Raw genomic sequence first — 18,247 nt, forward strand, 5'->3', positions numbered from 1 at the left:
GGACATTTTTTTCCTCATGGAGCTGCTGATACCCCACTGATTCCTCCCTCAGGTCTAAGCAACACCCTCCAAGCTGTTCTCCTCCTGCTCAGCCACAATTTCACTGTTCCTCCTGTTCACACACAGCAAAGGTGCCTTGTTTTAACAGATTTGTTGTCTTTTATGTGCTGCCTTAGAAACCTCTTGCCCCAGAACAAAAACCATTTCTGAGGAGGCTTGCAAAACTTCTGTCTTGCCTTCTACCTGCCTAGAAGCATGAAAAATAAATAAAATCTGACCCCAGCAAGAGCTGCCCCTGAAGATCTCTCCCCCAAGTCGGTGAAAATCAATATCCACACCTCAGGAACATCAGCAAGCCTTTAAAAAGGGCAGGACATCAACTGTCTTCACATGCTGAATGCTGAGCAAAACCAGAAAAAAGCTTAAATTGCCTTCAAAAAATGAAGTTTCTTGGAGGAGAACGTTCTCCTCTGCCTGTCTGACCATAAGGATGTATCTGCTCCTCCTCTCCCCTGCTTTTCCTCCTTCCTCTGCTGACTCCAAAGCCTTTCCCTTCCACCCACCCAGCCATCACCCAGTGAAAACAGCTTCTCCTCCAGCCAAGCCTTTCCTCTGGCCCTGTTTCACATGGAAAAGCAACAGGTTCCTCCAGGAGCAGCAGGAATCTGATCCCACATGGAACACAGAGGTCCCACATCACAGCCAGGCACTTTCCCACCAGAATTTCCCATGCAATCAGGCAGGATTTATCTGAGGATCCTCCTGGATGAGTTGGAAGTTCACTCTCTGCTTTTCCATCGAGCAGAGACATCAATGTGAGCACACACACTCACACACACAGAGATGAAATTTCCTGGCACAATGAAACTTTCAGGATAGTCTGGAGGCAGCACTGCCCCTACCTCACCTGGCTGCTCCTTTGATGAGCTCTCAGAAGCTCAGGTCCCTCAAATCCTACCCCAGTCACCCCCAGATTGCTGAGTGCTCCTTGGCACCGAGGTATCCAGACCTTTGCCAGCCCAGATGACTCCTTGGCTGATTTTCCTTGCACAGCTTGCAAAAGAAACCTCCAGCAAGAAACCTGCAGCAGCAGCATCTCTGAGCCTCTCAAAACTGGAGGCAGCTACTCCAAATCAGCCATCTAGAACCAATCTTTTCAAGATTTTGGGATAAAGCCCTTCATTTTGGGGTTCACCTTCCTCAGGCAGCCTGTTCTCACCACACACGAGCCAGATCACAAAGGGTCTAAGAGAAATGGGCATTTAAAGGAAATTTTTAGAAAAAGATCATTCTCCTTTCCTGCTCTGCCACTCTCTGCTCAGCACAGCCCATCAGCAGCTCCCTCTTCCCCAAAATTCCAGATGTCTCGTCCCAGGGTGTTAATTCCTGCCAGGTGCAGGGGAAAGCACCACCTGCGAACCACAGAGAGCCACACAGCAACTTTCCCAACTTCTGTCTCTGCTCATCAGGCCCAGCCCTGAAATGGAAACCGAGGGGGTAAGGTTCTGCCTCTCACCATCGATTTCTCCACGCAGATGGTTCCCTTCAGATCCCCAGCTTCAGACACATCAATACTAAAGCAGGCTCGCATCGAGACACTTTAAACACGCCTTGGCGCCGTGGGAGCCTCACTGCGGATGGTTTCTCCCCCTCTGTGAAACAAGACTCGAGCAGAGCACGGCAGGGAAGCCCCAGCATCCCCCTCCTACCTGCGAGCACGCCCGGCTGAGCAGCCAGGAGCTGGCGGCAGAGGCAGCTGCCGGTCCTGTCAGCTCCTCAGCCGAGCCAGAGACTCCTGGGGGATGCTCCTGGCTCTCTCCGATGCCGTAGACTCCCGTTTCGCTGCCCAGGGAGGCGGGCAGGGCTCTGCTCCCGCTGCCTGCAGCGCTCACATCCAGCCGGGATGTGGCTGCCGAGCCGCTGCCCGGAGGAAAGGCTGCCTTGCCTCGCCGACACAAAGGGGCTGCCTCCTCCTGGGGGGCTCTGCCGTGCTCTGGGGGCTGCTGGAGCCCCGGCAGAGCGGCTGGGCTGTCCCTGAGCATCCCTCGCTTGCGGCCGGTCCCCGGGGAGGCGCTGGGTGCTCCGGCCAGCAGCACCTCCCCACGGAGGACACGAGTGTGGCGACAAAGCCAGAGCCACGGGGGTCCAATTAATTCCCCTAGGGCCACAACCGCGGGCTCTCAATCCTATAAATTCAAAGAATCCAGCCCGATGGACGGCGAGAGCCGGGCAGCGCTCGCAGCATCTCGCACCTACGCAGAGCCCCGGCCCGAGCCGCAGCTAAACCGGAGTTCGGGCATAAACCAGCCGGGATAAAGTTGGGCCTAGGAAGAGGTTTCTGCGTGGAGTTTTCCCCGCACACTGCCCGGGCTCGGCGCTGCCGGTTCATCAGGGGAGTGTGTCAGCATCAGCCCCGCACGTCTGCGCACACAACGAGCACCTCAGCGATCCGAACGCCGATCGCTCCCCGGCACAACTCCGCACAAACGCCTTCCAGAACAACGAGCCTTTTCTTCCCCATCCAAAGCCTGAGCCAAATGCGAGTTTAAAGAGCGTTTTCCTCGCCGCCTCCGAGCGCAGCATCCCCCGAGCCCGCGGGGAGCATCCCTGCCCTCCGCACGCTCCCGCAGCCCGGAGCCGCTCCCCGCCGATCCGCACGAGTTGGAGCCACCCCGAGTGCCCCCCTCCCCTCGCTCCGTGAACTTCAGCTCTGCTGAGAAGCCCGAGCGTGGCATTTTTCAACTCTCGGTGCGCTAAAACACCGCAAAGGGCTGCTCCCAAAGTCCTTCAGCGAGTGCGGGAGGCGGTCGGGGGGCACCGGCTGCGTACGGGGAGGGATGGATGTGACCGGGAAAGGCTGGATGTGACCGGGAAAGGCTGGATGTGACCGGGAAAGGCTGGATGTGGCCGGGGAGGGGGGGACTGAGTGCCAGCCGGGGGCACCGCCAGCCGCCGGCAGCCAGCGAGCGGCGGCGGCTGCGGCTCCGAGCGCTCCCGGCCCCGCGGCTCCGCAGCAGAGCCCGGCGGCTGTGCCGAGCATCCCGCGGGGGGCCCGGGGGAGCCGTGCCCGCCCCCCGCCCCAGCCGCCATCCCCCCCTGCACCCCGCATCCCCCCATGGATGCCCGCGGCTCCTACCTGGGCTGGGCTCTGCCCGCGGAGCTCCGGCCCCGCTCCGGCTCCGGCGGCCGCGGGTCCCCGGCGGCGGGCGGGGAAACTGCAGGGGGCGGGCGGCGGAGGGGCCCCCCCGCGGGCAGGGCCGGGATGGAGAGAGCGGGGGTGCGGGACAGAGAGCGATGGAGGGATGCGGGGAGAGCAGGGGCACCGGGAGGGATGGAGGGATGCGGGGAGAGCAGGGGACAAGGAAGGATGGAGGGATGCGGGGAGAGCAGGGGACAAGGAGGGATGGAGGGATGCGGGGAGAGCAGGGGCACCGGGAGGGATGGAGGGATGCGGGGAGAGCAGGGGCACCGGGAGGGATGGAGGGATGCGGGGAGAGCAGGGGACAAGGAAGGATGGAGGGATGCGGGGAGAGCAGGGGACAAGGAGGGATGGAGGGATGCGGGGAGAGCAGGGGCACCGGGAGGGATGGAGAACGGGGCACAGGGATGGATGGAGGGATGCAGGGAGAGCAGGGCTGTGGAATGGATCAGGGGATGCAGGGAGAGCAGGGCTGTGGAATGGATCAGGGGATGCAGGGAGAGCAGGAGGCTAAGGATGGAAAGAGGACCAGGCAGGATGGAGGGGTGCAGGAAGAACAGGACACGAAGGATGGAGGGATGCAGAGAGGACAGGGCACGAAGCTGTAAGGTTTGGAATTGATCTCAGAGAAAGGTTCTTCCCCCAGAGGGTGCTGGCACTGCCCAGGCTCCCCAGGGAATGGGAATGGCCCGAGGCTGCCAGGGATGCCCAGGGTGGGATTTGGGAGTGTCTGTGCACTGGATGATCCTGGTGGGCCCCTTCCAGCTCAGCCCATTCTATGGTTTGATGGTTCTAAGGATGGAGGGAGCACAGGAATCTGGGATGGAGGGGACTGAGGAGGGAGGGTAAGGACCAGTGTGCCACTGGAACGAGAGCTCCAAGAGTAACCAGCTTTCCTAAGCCCAGACTAAATGCCCCTGATTTGGACAGCTGGGTTTGGGAAAGCTGTGCTTGCTCCCCACACATCCCAAATCCTCAACTTCTTTGGGATTCCCTGGCAGCACCCCGATTCTCCAGCTCCTTCTCCCCTCCCTGAGAAGGACACAGGGTGAGAAAATTTTGCTCCCAGCTGCTAAAATCATCATATTCAAGGTTAACCTCCTCCTGGTGCCCTGAGCAGCAACCCAGGCTGGGAAAAGGCATCACCCAGCCCTGGAAGCAGGAGTGGGACAGAGCCATCCCATGGTGTGAGGCTGGGAAATGCCAGGCAGGATCCTGATCCCCGAGATGCTCCAGCCTTGCCTGCAGTGCTGCAGTCCTGTCCTCCTGCTCCTGTTTGTTTGTAATGGCGAGGAAAGCAAAGCTTTTAAACCATCAATTAATTGGACTCTTGCATTAAGAGCAATGAACTATTATTTGACAGAAATTCATCTTCCCCTCCTGCTGAGAAGAAATAAGCTGGAGGAAAAGAATCAGCTTCAGAGGAGAAAAATAAAACGCCTCTGCCTCGGAGACAAATTACTCATGAGATACACAGGTAACAGGCATGGGGTGTTTGAGCTCATCCCTTTTACACATCATTTCCCTCAGGACAACAGCTACAAGTCAGTGGCTTTGTGACAGATCCCTGGGCCTTTGTCCCAGTGTCCCTGCCCAGCAGCCCATTCCCAGCATTTATTATTCCTGGAATTGATGAGCATTTCCCTCATCTGGGCTGCATCTGCTTCTAATTAATGACTGTGGCCCTGCAGGTCCAGGTTCAGCCCTGCCTGGCTGAGCAGAGCTGGGGGTTCTCCTGGACCCAGAGCAGCCTCTGTGCCAACTCCAGGAGTGGGAGATGGACAGATCCCACCTTTCACCTCAGCTCTGACCACTCCAGGGCCAGCCAGGGCTCCCCATCCACCTTGACCCAGGCGGATTCTGCATCCTCGCCATGGTTCCTGCCTTGTGCCAGCACCCCACTCCCTTTTAGACATTTTTTGCATGGTTCAGATCCATCTCTGCCGTGCCCTGAGTCCTTCAGGCAATTATTGGAGCCTCAGCCCTGCTGTTGTACACTTGGAAGGCAACTCAAGACCAGGAAAACCAAAATTTCTCCAAAATCTCCATGGCATGGCATAAATCAGAGCAGGATCACAAGTTAAAGCAGCCTGGCAGCCAACAGGGCGAGCTGAAAACAGGAATCCAGAGGAGACAGCTCCAGAAACTGCCTGCAAAGAAACCTGGTTTGGTTTGGGGGAAAAAACTCCAGGATTCTAACCACGAGAACGAGGTTTCCAAAGTGCCTGCTGCTGGGAAGTGTTACGGGGGAGAGGAGGGGGAGGGAAGGCACCCAGCGAGGTTTAAAATAGAGTTTGGTCATTTTATGAATGAGGTGATGTGACACAGTTCCCTGCCAAAGCTGGAGGGTTTGATGACCTAGAAAATCCTGTTTGGGGAAGGAGCTGTTGTTGATGTGAGGCTGCAAATCCAAGTGTTACGGAGGGGGTGGATCCCACTCACGCTCAGGGCACACACACAGACACTGAGGAGATGCTGAGGCTTCCAAAAGCCCTGGGGGATGCTCAGGGCAGGGCACTGGTCCCCACCAGCCAGCCCTGGATGCTCCTTTCCCAGGGAATCGCTGCCAGGATGTTCCCTGAGGTCACCAAGGCACAGGGGGAGAGCAGCAGGGCTTGGAAATGGAGCTGATTGTCCCAAAGGGCAGCACAAACCCACAGGACCAGTGCAGGTCCAGCTCAGTGCACAGCCAAACACTTTTTGGGGTCTCAGTCCAGACCCAAACCTGTTTTGGGGTCACAATCCAGACCTGAATACACTTTGAGGTCTCAGTTAAGAACCAAACACTTCATGGGTCTCAATCCAGACTCAGACCTCCATCCAGACCCAAACACTTTATTGTTTATCTCCATTCAGTCACAAACACATTTTGAGGCCCCAATTCCGATGCAAACATGATTTGGGAGCTTAATCCAGGCCCAAATACAGTTCAGGGTCTAAATCCAGTCCCAAACACTTTTTGGTCCCTCAATGCAGCCCCCAAAACCCTTTCCCCAGCTTTTCCAGGAGGGTGCAGCAGATCCTGTGGTGCTGCACGTGGATGAATCCACATCAATTTCCCCAAACTCCAGGCTGTTTGTTCTGGGAATATTCCCACATCTCCAGCTCCCAACATCTGGGACAAAGAGCCCCCAGCAGTGCCCACTGCCTCCCTCAGAGCAGGTTGTTTATCCAAGCAATTAAATTCCCTTTTCCCTCTCAGCTGCACGGAGAGGGGCTCTGATCTCAAACTGACGTGGAGGTGAGCAGTGAATCATTTCAAAAAACTGCTACATTTATCTTCATAGGTGGCTGTATTTCAGCAGAACAGTAAATAACAGGCCCACTGCAAAAAAAGAAAAAAAAAAAAGAGTCAAATTCAGGCAGAGCTGAGAAATTTCAGGGAATAAAAGGCACTGAAAGTCAAGGTTTGACTGAGACACAAAGAATAAATCTATTATGGGCGTGAGTTTTTTCACCCAGGTTTATAACAAGTTTTTATTGGTAATAGACGACATCCAAATGAGATAATTTTATAGATAAGAGCTGCTCTGAAGGAAGCAGTGAGAGGAGCAAGTATCCTGTGGTAGTTATATAAAAAAGCCCAGCTAATTATAAAAATATATTTAGATAGCTCCAAGAAGTTGGTAGGATGAGTTAGATAAATAAGGAACATTTTGTGGAACAGTTTGTTTGCCTCCTTTTCCATGCAAAAAGGAAAATGTGTGTGAATTTCAATGAGCTGGAGAGTCAGGAGTGGCATCTGCCAAATCCTGATGCAGGATTTGGGAGGATATTCCTGGTCCCAGCTGAGGAGGCTGCTCCACACCCTGGTTCCCGATTTGGGAAGCCTTGAACTGCCATCTAATCCCAGAAACACACGTGGGATTGGGGATTTTAGTGCCTAAACTTCCAAAAAATGGATCCCACCCCCTCTCAGGTGCTGCACACGCAGTTGAGAGAACCCTGGGAGATCAGAGCACATAAAGAAGGTGCAATATTTAAGGATTTTGGGGGGTATTTGCCACTTTAGGGATGGGGAACAGAGGGTGGGAGCAGTGCCAGGATCTCAGGGAGGTCACAGAACGTTTCAGCTGTCACAGATCCATCCCCTCAGACAATCAGAAATATTGGACTGATCATTTCCAGCCTATCACACCTTTCCTTGCTCTCTTTTTTTGATTCTCCTCCTTGTAATTAGTGCCATCAAAGGATGTTTTCTCCTCTGTGCATTCCATTCACACCCCAAAGAGAAAGGAAAGCAGTCATTTAAGTGAGGCAGGGGAAAAAAAAAAATCCAACCAAAGCCCAACCTCTCTTTGAAATGTGGGGAAAACAAAAGATGAAGAGACAAAAGATGAAGAGACTTTTAAGTGAGGAATGATTAAAGAAAGGGAGGAAGAACGAAATGAGTCATGGGCAGGTTGGGCCAAGGACTCGGGAGGAGACCTCTCATTTTTGCAACAGGTGCAGGGAATTCCAACCCTGGCTGTGATTTTTGGGGCAAAGTCACCTGCCTTTGAATCTCCACTGGCTTATAAAACCTTCCTTTTCTGGGCAAAGAGAGGTCAGAGGTGCAGAGCCTCCTTTTATCCCTGCATCTCCCGGGGAGCTGCAGAACTCCAGGTCTGACTGCTCCCACCAGCACAGTGCACATTTCCCAGCTCAGAATTCCATGGAGAGTTAGGAAAGGAAAGGAAGACTCGGTTCTAGGGGAATGAGCAGTTAACAGGGAGATTTGGATCTGCTGAGAGCCCAAACCCCGAGTTTTTTAAGGATATTCCAAGCACAGGGCCCTGGAGGAGCAGCTGGAGCAGAGACCACGCTGCTGACGTGGATTTTGGGGCAGGAATTTGTGCCTAAATCAGAGAACTGGGCTTGCTGAGAAGGAGAAGCCAAGACTGGAACCATTCCCTGCTCCTGCAGGAGCCCTGAGCTCCCTGTGGCCGTGCCTGGGGGGCTGTCACAGCATTTTCAGCAGGAAAAAACAACTTTGGGGAGAGTTTTTTCTGATCCAGTCCCATTTCTGATCCAGTCCAACCTCACCAGAGCAATTTCTCTCAGCTCCCATCTCGCAGAGGGAGACGGATGAGGCAGAGCTCGGCAGTGACAGGGGCAGCTTTGTTATGGCACAATAAAGAAATTGCAGAGGAGAAAAGATGAGTTCAATAGAAGCTGCAATCGAGGCTATTTGACTTCTGCTGCATGCACGCCCCAAAATGATGGTGATGGATCACCCAGGGGGGCTTCTGAAATGTACTGAGCCCGTTTAATCCAGGAGAGAAGTTCCCAAAAAGCCCAAACAATGAAAAAAAAATCAGTATTTGGAGGTGAAAGAACAGGTCAAGGGCAGGCACAGGGGAACGTGGGGCAGCTCTGGTGTGGAATTTTTGTGGTGAAGTGCAAACAGCAGAACTGCCAGAGAAATGGGATTAAACTTCAGAGTTCTGAAAGATGGTAGAAGGATTTTAAAATGCCACCAAGAAGGGTTTAATCTCCCCCTCATCACAAGGCCCAAGCAGCTGGGGTTGCATCAAACCCATCTTTGTAAAACTCGAGAGAAAAGGGTTTTTTCAAAGCGAGCTGACAAAGGAAAAGCACAAAGCTCTCTCCTCTCTGTGCTAATTCAGAGCTGAGAAGTTGTTTCAGCACCAGAAGTGGGCTCTGAATTGAATTTTGGAGAGACAGAAGGAAGGGAGATGTGCTTGTTAATACCCCAGCACAACAATAACCCTGGATAATGTGAATTATTGCCAGAGCTCCGGAGAGCTGAGAGAAATGCAGATTCACTCCGGAGCTCCACTCCACGGAGTTTATTCAGCAGCACTGAGTAAATATCAACAAGAAGGTTAAAATATTGATCAGGGGAGATGCTCCACGCTGAATAAACTGCAGACATCTGGAAACAAACAAACTGCTGCAAGAAAGGAAGAGGCTGGGATATTTTGGGGGTTTTATTCTGCCAAAAGCCCAACTCGATGATTTGCAGCTGTAAACTCCCAGCTGCTGAAGAAGAAGGGGAAAAAAATAAAAATTCAGCTTCCTGACTGAAGGAAATGCTGGTGGATTTTTGGTTTGGGAGATGGAGACATGCAGGAGGGTTGAAGCAAGGAATGCACCGGGAATCCTGGAGTTTTTAAGGCTGGGAAAGCCCTTTAAGATCATTAAATGATAATATCAACCCATCACCCACAATGTCACCACCAAGGCACGGCCTCCAGCGCCACACCCACAGCTTTTTGGACATTTCCAGGGATGCTGACTCCACCACTGCCCTGTTCCAGTGCCTGACCACCCTTTCCATGGAGAAATACCAGGAACATCCAACCTAAATCTCACCTGGAACAACTCAAGGCCATTTCCTCTCATTCCCCACGTCCTTTTCCTGGGATTATTTTCCGGGAAGTGATGAAATTTCCTCACAGCTTTATTTTCCTGCTCCCCTCTCCCTGCCTGACCTCACCAGGGTGGAGCTGAGAGCGGGATCAAAATTTTTGGCTCCTTCAAAAACTCCCCTGAGCCTCCTTTTTTAGTAACAGGTGTCTAAAAATTTTGGAAGATTTGTTATATCAACATTTTAACCCAGGCATATGCTCGGTGTTAACCCCAGGCTCTTTCCCAGCTCAGTTTTGGATGACAATTTGAAGGAAATACATCCAAGTTTTTTTTTATTTTATTTTTCATTCTGGGAGTGCTGGGCTCAGCTCTGATGGGAAACAAATGATGATTTCCCCCCAAAATGCTCAGCCCAACTGGCAAAGAACTCCTGCCAGGGGCTGGACAACTTCCATTCTACACCAAGCTCCCATCAATATTTTGAAAGAACAAAAACAACCTAAAATCCATTGAGGAGTTGACAAAAAAAAAAAAAAAAAGGGAAATTATGGATATTTTTCAGCAAATATCAAGGGGATCTTTGCAAGGAGAGAACAAATGGATTAAACAGTTGGGTTTTGTCATTTAGGGAGGTGGATGGATAGAATGCCACCCTAATTGCTCAGAAATCCCTGGAATCATGGAATGGTTTGGGCTGGAAGGGACCTTAAAGCTCTTATAACCCAAAAATGACTCAAAATGACCCCAGAATGATCCAGAATGACCCCAAACCCACCTGCCCTGACTCCTTGGAACCCCCCCCTCACATCTTCCCTGCCTGTGGAGAGATGAATTCCAGGACTGTGGATGTGAAACAAGCCCAAAACTGCAGCACAGCTCTCCCCCATCCCCAGCTGGGATTCCAGGGCAGGAGCCACAGAGCTCGGATTTCTCTGAGCTGCTGAGATTTTGAATCATTTATTTACAGCAAGGCAGTAAAGGGAATATATAAAATAACATTTAAATAGGCAAAACACGAAGAGCATCATTAGGAAAGTGTAATAGAGCTCAGATTACCAATTATAATAAAGTAATAAAGAAATCTCTCAAGGAGCTTCACGTACATAATGCAGACAGGGAAGGAGAAAAAGAAAATAAAAGGAAAAACATCCAAGTTTTCAGGAATAAACCTGATTTGTTTTCTGTTTTGCTGCTGTTAATTCATTTATTTTTGCCAGCTTGTCTGTCAGGAATCATCACCTTCCAGGGAAGTTAAAGACAGGAATGTCACTAGTGCCAGTGATCCAGGGAGAATCAGAAATCACCAAACTTTCAGCACAGATGTTCCCTGTTCAAAAATTCACAGGTTCCCTCAACAGCCAAGGTCTAATTTCACTTCTCTTTTACATTTCTGGGTCCATCCCAGCAAAGGGAAAAAGATCCAGCAGAAAAATGGGGATGCAAGTCAATATTTGCAAGGTGCTGAGGTGAATTATCACATGGAAGGGCTGAACAGCAACAGTTCCCAACCTTCAAAACAAATTCCCTTTTAAAAATAACCATAAATTAATAGGATCAATTAATTAATTTAACTGAATAACGGGTTCTGGTTGGATTTAAAAGGACAAAGAACCCAAAGAAGGATTTGGGATTGAAAGCAGAACTGCCTGCTGAGGTTGAACTGTCTCAGAGCCTCTGCTGAGCCTGTGGCAGCTCCTCTGAACCTCCCCAGTGCTCACTGAATTGGTTTCCATGACCAGGGCAAGCAGAAATTCCTTAAAAAGGGCAAAATTTCCCTTTTTTATCTCACCTGGCAGCTGCAGGAGCACCCAGGAGGGCAGGACACAGCAAGGCTTCAGTTCCTGCAGGGAATGTCCTGAAGGATCAGCTCAGCTTGGAGCAAGTGGGGGGATTTCTTTTCCTGTAGTTGGTGCTCTGTCAATTAATTAATTCATTAATTAATAATTCATTAACTCTGAGCAGCAAAAAAACACAATCAAGGTGCTTCAGTCTCTGCAAAAGTTCATCATCCTCACAGAAAAAGGGATTTGCCATAGTTTGTCCTTCGAACCCTCCAGGAAATTCCAGCCAAACCACCCCAAAAAATCCACCAGACAAAGCTCATTTTCCTTTAAGCTTATTTAATGATATTTGAAACGCTTAAATTTTCTATTTCCCAGGTCCTGAAAACAGATTTCTTTTTTTTTTTTTCTTTTTTTAAGTGACCAATATTTAATTCCAGAAACATACAACCCGATCAGCTAAGTCATAAAAGAGCTATTTTACAAACATACATCTGGATAATTAGAACAATAAAGTCTTTTTAGACATTCAAACATGATCAGTAAAAATACAGGATTATTAATAAAGATTTTTGTGTATTTTTTTTTTTTAAGAATACTTCCAGATTTTTTTTTTTTCTTCTCTTTAAAGTAAATCTCTGTTAAGAGTACATGATTGTATGTTGTACAAAGAAAATAAAAATATTCTAGTATGAAGAGAGCTCCACAAGACTTAATTCAAAATAAAACAGCAGTGTTTTGGCTGCAGTATCCCTTTTGCAGTACATCTGCTTGTCAGTTGGCACCTTTGGGGAAGGGGAGGGAATCCAGGGATTTCTCTGGGGAACAGGGAGAAAATACTGGATACAGGAGAATGAAATCTAATAGCAGGGAGATATAAACCCAAAAATCCAGTTTTAGAACACTGGGACAGGCCAAGTGCTGTCAGAGCTCGGAGCTCCCGAGCTTTACACTCCTCCCTACACACCAGGGGTGCTCAGGAATCTCCTGCAGGAGAAGGGAATTCCCATCCCAGAACAATTCCATCTGAGCTTTTGGCTCATCCATGTGACAGCAGAAGGGAAATGACCTCTCAGAAGATGTTCTTAAATCCCAGCCTTGTTCCCAAAAACAAGAAATCCTTGTTCTTCTATTTGGGGAAGAGGGGGAAAAAAAAAATAATTTTGGGATGAGGGGCTGGGACAAAAAAAACTCCAGAGAACTGTTTGGATAAGGGAATGCCCAACCCAGCACCAACCAGGGGGAAATTAAAATGAAAAATTCAGTTTAAAATAAGGGGAATCGTATGGCTTAAAGGAGGAAAAAAGGGTGGGAATCTTGAATAGTGCATTTGAGCTCCAGCTCCTTCCTCCAGCCCCAGGTCTGTGGTGCAGCAGATGTGCCAGGGAGGAAAAAGGAACTCCCTGTCCCTCCAGGTGAAGGGATCCCTGCCCCACATCACCCCCCTGCTTGTGAGGATGATCCAGAGCTGAAAGCACAGCCAGGACAGAGCCCATAAAACTGGGGTCAGGCGAGCTGGGCTTCAACATTCCTGAATCTGTCACACCCTGCCCTGCCCTGCCCTGCCAGCAGCTCCAGAGGCTCCTCTGCCATCCCCAGCCCCGCACTGAGTGAGGATTCTGCCCTTATCCACCCTGGAAGCGCCAGGGACACGGCTGCCCCTCACCCAGGGGGTCACCCCAAGGCAGAATTAAGGGATTTGAGGCTGAAATCCACTCCAGCAGGCAAAAACGTGAATTCACAAACACGCTGCACTCCCAGCTTTTCCCTGCTGCCACAACAAACAGAGGTGAAACCAGGAACCACCAGAGACTTTGGAATTCTGGAGACCCACCGAGGATTTTGTGTTCAACCACGAGCAAAGAGCAGGAAACAGCCAGACCTCCCCAAGCCCCACCTCTGCTGCTCTTCCAGAACCTTCTTATAAAGCCAGACTGAGCTCCCTCCCTCCTGGAGCTCAGGGGTGATTTCCTGCCAAGCATGGAAGCCTCTGGAAAGCTTCTGGATCACTGAGGTCACAGAAACTGCTCCTGGTTTTGGAGTGGGAGGAGGAAAAAGGGCTCCAGCACCAGGTCTGGCTGTTGCCCAGTTCCTTTCCTGGCAGCATTCCGGGCTGAGGGGTTTCTCAGAGGGGATTTGGATGTATTTTTGATATTATTTGTTTATAAGCCAGGGGGTTGTGGGGCTGAGGTGAGGAGGGGAGAGCCCATCCACGAGGACGAAGGGCTGGGTTAATACTGACAACAATCCCACACAACAGGACGGGCCTTGGCACATCCCAAAAAACCAGGGAGCTCCTGGCAGCCTGCAGGAGGAGCTTTGGCTGGTGCTGGCAGTGGGGACGCTCTTACAACAACAGGAATTCCTCCCTACCCTCCCTGGCTCCAACTTCCACTCCAAAATCACCTCTGCTCCCTCTCCTCCTCTCTGGACTCATCCCCCACAGGTTTCTGGGGGAGGAACAAGAGCTGGGAATTTTCTGATGAGGGTCTGAGGTGATTTCCTGCCAGCAGCTAAAGGAAAAGCTCTCGGTTTGGAGGAGCAGGAGGATCCTGGAGCTGAGCAAAGGCAGAGTGCTCTGGCTCTCCATGGCAGGTGCAGGGTGCTCAGTTTGGCTTCTCCAAACCTGGGAAGAGGGTGTGTTCCTCACACAGCTCACAGGAGCAGCCTGGTGACACTGGGGACAGCCTGAACCACCCTGTGCCGAGCAGGACAGTGAAAATCCATCATCACCCTCAAATCTGACACACAAAACCCCAGGAAAACGAGGAGATGCCCAAAGGCCAGGGAAGGGCAGTGCATGGATCCAGAACTCCTTGCTGTCAGATCCATCTTGGTGAAATCCAGCGTGGGGGGGATGGATAATGAAAGGAAATGGGCAGTGATACCCAGTGTTACCCCAATTCCCATCCTGTTCCCAAATCCTGGCAGGAATTCCAGCAGCAAACCCCACCAGGACAGGCCTGAGGAAGTGCCCAAGAGCCACTTCAGCCTTCTGGGGTTGCCAATCTCGGTTTGGGCGGGAACACATTGGCACGAGTGATTTAAAACAAAAAACAAAAATCCAACAGAAACCAACCCCACCCCAAAAAACCAGCCCCAAACCCCACCCCGAGCCCTCAGCAAGACATACTTCAGGTACTAAAACTTACTGGCCCTATAATCAGCAGTACCTGTGGCTAACTCCATGGCAGCCCTTTTTCATTCAGTAGTGAATCAGGGGCAGAGCTGCCCCACATCTTTGAAACACTTCTGGGTTTGCATTTTTTCTCTATTTTTTTTTTTTTCCCTCTTTTTTTCATTTTTGATCCAGAGAAGAGTTACAAAAGTGCTGCAGGTCCAAGTTATTTTTATCACTTTACAAAGGAGACAATGATCAAAGCCAACAAAGTCAAGAAAAAAAAAACCAAAACAAAACAAAATTAAACCTCTTTCTCCTCTCCCAGCAAAGGAATGGGAAAGGGGAAAAGGAAAATTTGCCCATCTCAAGTGCCTGGCTGTTTAGTGCATGGAAAATTCCTGTTCCACACGTGGTGACATGAGCAATTCCCATGCAGTTGGTTGGATACAGACAAATTCCAGCCATAAATTCCATCCTAACACCTTCATGAGTAGCTCTTGGTAGTCTGAGTGCCAGCAGGGAGTGCAGAGTCCAGTCCAGTGAGGAAACACCTGCACACAGGTCCCCCCCTGTCCCCTCACCAGGCAGGGTGGGCCAGAACTGTCACTACCCAAAAACAGAACCAAAAAAAAAAAAAAAAAAAAGGCAGATTAAAAAATTAAAATGTGCTTTTGATACACGGAATGAAGTCAAATAAATACATTGATTTTTTTTTCTTTTAAATGTCTAAATACATTTTTTTTTATATCCTACACCCAAAGCTCTGTACATTTGGTTTGGTTTATTTTTTTTTTTTCTGTTCTGAAAAAAAAAAAAAAAAATTAATTTCTGGTAGCAAGGAGAGGAGCAGAATAGAATAGACTCCCTCACTGACAAGATAGTGCAGATGCCCCACAGGAAAAGCACCCCATGCCCATTTTGCTAGAGAATGGTTCTTGTTTGGATGCTCCAAACCCTCATCCCAGAGTCCACAGGGGAGACAGCGGGTGCTGTGTCCTGATTCTCTTCATCCAATCTTCAGCCACTCCTGGAAACACGACTAGCTTTTGTCTGAAGGGGGGGAAAAGGGGGAAAGAAAAGGGAAAATGGTGGTGAGAGAGAGGGATGAGTGTTTCTGAGCATTCCTAGAGTCAGGGAGTGTTCAGTGAGAGCTGCACACACATTTCACCTCCAAACCTCTGCCAGGTCAGCAACTCCATCTGCAGGGGGCCCAAACCAGGCTGGAGAGCCCCAGAGGGGAGCAGAGCCAGGCCCAGCATTCAGGAACCTCCCTGAGGGAATTCCCATGGCTCTGGAGGAGAAGCTTCACCCTGGGATTGTGTGGGGCAGCTGGGGGGAGGCAGCTCAGAACCTTCCAGAGGCGGAACAAGCTTGGCTGAGCCTCCAGGGATGGAGCTGACCTTTCCTGCAGAGCTGCTCAAGGAGCTGAAACCTTTTCTGGGTGTGTGAGAAAGGCCAGCTGGACCTCTGGTGCCTCAGGATTTCAGCTTTTCTGTTTCTCATCCATTTGTACTCCTGCCATTCCTCAGTGTGTGACTCCAAACTCCACACACACTGGGAGCTGCTGCTTCCCCACTTTGGGCACACACAACAATTCCTCTCCAGGCCTGGCAATCAAGGACACCTCACTGCCTCAGGGCCCCAGAGATGGAAACAAAAGGGAGTTGGGGGCAGCAAACCTGGGGGAAATTCCTTCATTCCCTGCAGCTGGAACTGGGAGAGGAACCCCCAATGTGCAAATGGACCAAACTTATAAAAATGTCAAAACCTGTGAGCCATTTTTGGGTGAGTTTTGTCTGCCTTAAATGCACCTGAAGGCCCTTCAATAAATAGAACTGCTTTTTATTCTCTGAATTTTGTCTGGATTCTGTTTTTGGGTATCCCAAAAGGCATCACCTTGAACACTGGGCTTTGAGCTCTGGGTTTGGGGTTCAGCTGCTCCTACCTGAGTGCTCTCCTGTGGAGGCTGAGCCAGCCAGCCCCTGGCGCCGCAGAACGCTGTAATCCTCCTCAACCTCCTGCAAAACAGCAACAACAGCCCCAAAACTCAACTGCCTCTCCATTTACCAAGCAAAAAAAGAGGGGTTCAAACAGGAAAAGAGAAGTTTCAGTACTGAAAACACCCAGGTTGGAGTGAGCCCCCCTCAACTGCTTTATCAGCAGCTTTATATGCATGCAATATTCTGATTTCAGTGGAATTAAAGGCTGGCTACTGCAATATTCTGATTTCAGTGGAATTAAAGGCTGGCTACTGCAATATTCTGATTTCAGTGGAATTAAAGGCTGGCTACTGGATGTTTCATACATCAAACCTATAAAGAGAATCCCTGTCCCTCACTTGGAGCTATTCCAAAAATCATTTGCAATATACAGAGCCAGAAAACCTCGATACTGGTCTGATATCCTCGGTGCAGCTCAGCACCATGAGAGATTTCACAGAATTACCAAGGCTGGAAAAGACCTTTGAGATCTTCCAGCCCAACCTAGGCCCTAAGACCACTCTGTCACCAAGTGCCACATCCAGTCTGTCCCCAGTCACCTCCAGGGACAAGGACTACAACCCTCCCTGGTCTCTGTGAAGAACTCTGAAGAACTTCTCCCTAATCTTTGTCAGGAATCCACATTCTTCAGGCCTGAGTGTCCTGTTGAAAACTCCACTTTTGCAGGATTGTCCTGTCCCTCAGAAACTTCTCCAGATCAAAATCAAAGCAATCAAAAGCCCTCCAACTCCAGCAGAACTGTCGGCCTGCTGAGACCCACAACTCAACACACAGAAAAGAGCAAGAAAAGCAAAAGATTCTGCTTTAAAGGCTTCCAGGAGTAAGAGCCTGAGATAAAGAGAAACGTGGCTGTGTTCCTGCCCATGAAAACTGTTTTAAAGCTCTTTTTCTAACCCAAAACTTAAGGGGTATGGAAACGATCAAATGCTCAGGTGACAATCAAACCTTCTACGTGCAGCAGGAATAATAAAAATACCAATAAAAACAACAAAAAGCAACACACCTTTAGCTTCTCCAGGGCATCCTCGATGTTCTGGATGTACTGCATGAGCTGCACTCGGATCTCCAGCGGGAGCTGAGGGCTGCCCAGGAAGGGGCAGGGCTCCTCCAGCCCTGCCCAGCGCGAGCCCAGCAGCTCCTCGGGGAACGGGGAGCTGCCCCCGTCTGACTGGGTGTCCCTTGGGGACAGGGGCTGCTGCTGGGGACAGTCCAGAGGGGGCTGGCTGTGGGAGGTGCACTGCAGGACCAGGGCTGACACCTCCTCGTCCGTGGAGCTCTCCTGCACTGTTCCGTATCCGTCGAGGATCAGATAATTTCCTGCGGAGACAACGGGGTTTGACTCCACCATCCCCAAGAAGCTCCAGGGCTGAGGGTGGGGGGAGTTTGAGCAGATTTTCAGGGATAGAAGTGGGGATGTCCCTGAGAAAAAAAAATCATTTGTGACAACTCCAAAGATTAGTGGTGATAGCAGACTCAGCTGGTTCTGAAGAGGTTCAGAGCTCAGGGATGGTTTTTACACTGTACATTAAACCAAAAACATAATTAAATGGACAGGACCTGGACTCAGTGATCCTCCTGGCTCCTCTCCAGCTCAGGATATCCTCTGAGCTCATCACCTCCCCTCCTGCTTGCCCAGAACCTCTGTTTCTATCAGATCTGAAAATCCTGCTCTTGCACTAATGACAAATCCAGCTGCTGCATTCCCCAAACTCCACTCCCCAGTCCTGGCACTGAGGATGCTTTTAGAGGGGAGAGGTTTCAAACAGAGCTTGCTGATATGATAAAGGACAAAGTAATTACAGACAGAAAATGCTTTCACAACCTGCACCCA

At 50.4% G+C, this 18,247-nt stretch overlaps 2 protein-coding genes and 1 long non-coding RNA gene across 10 annotated transcripts in view; all 3 read right to left on the reverse strand.

Annotated features, from left to right (window-relative positions):
- GRIK4 (glutamate ionotropic receptor kainate type subunit 4) overlaps nucleotides 1–3,195 on the reverse strand; it is a 170,065-nt gene extending 166,870 nt beyond the window's left edge. Inside the window, exon 1 of the mRNA XM_086861508.1 lies at nucleotides 3,137–3,195. The gene's annotated coding sequence lies outside the window, so the exon portion shown is untranslated. The remainder of the gene's footprint in view (nucleotides 1–3,136) is intronic.
- Nucleotides 3,196–6,000: 2,805 nt separating this feature from the next.
- LOC147649485 (uncharacterized) lies at nucleotides 6,001–12,523 on the reverse strand. Its single transcript, XR_015278838.1, has 2 exons — nucleotides 11,304–12,523; nucleotides 6,001–6,524 (listed from the first exon to the last, which is right to left on the reverse strand). It is a non-coding gene; the product is annotated as an uncharacterized LOC147649485 (long non-coding RNA).
- A 2,104-nt stretch (nucleotides 12,524–14,627) lies between these two features.
- The window catches only part of ARHGEF12 (Rho guanine nucleotide exchange factor 12), a 67,978-nt gene continuing 64,358 nt past the window's right edge, over nucleotides 14,628–18,247 (reverse strand). For all 8 annotated transcript variants that reach the window (XM_086860957.1, XM_086860955.1, XM_086860954.1 and 5 more), the window contains 3 exons: nucleotides 17,420–17,733; nucleotides 16,362–16,434; nucleotides 14,628–15,466 (listed from right to left, as the gene is read on the reverse strand). In XM_086860957.1, coding sequence (XP_086717083.1) covers nucleotides 15,456–15,466; nucleotides 16,362–16,434; nucleotides 17,420–17,733 — 398 coding nt within the window. In that variant the 3' untranslated portion in view covers nucleotides 14,628–15,455. The remainder of the gene's footprint in view (nucleotides 15,467–16,361; nucleotides 16,435–17,419; nucleotides 17,734–18,247) is intronic.

This window comes from Cyanistes caeruleus, chromosome 23 (assembly GCF_971803275.1).
Source record: "Cyanistes caeruleus chromosome 23, bCyaCae1.hap1.1, whole genome shotgun sequence".
Lineage (NCBI taxonomy): Eukaryota > Metazoa > Chordata > Aves > Passeriformes > Paridae > Cyanistes > Cyanistes caeruleus.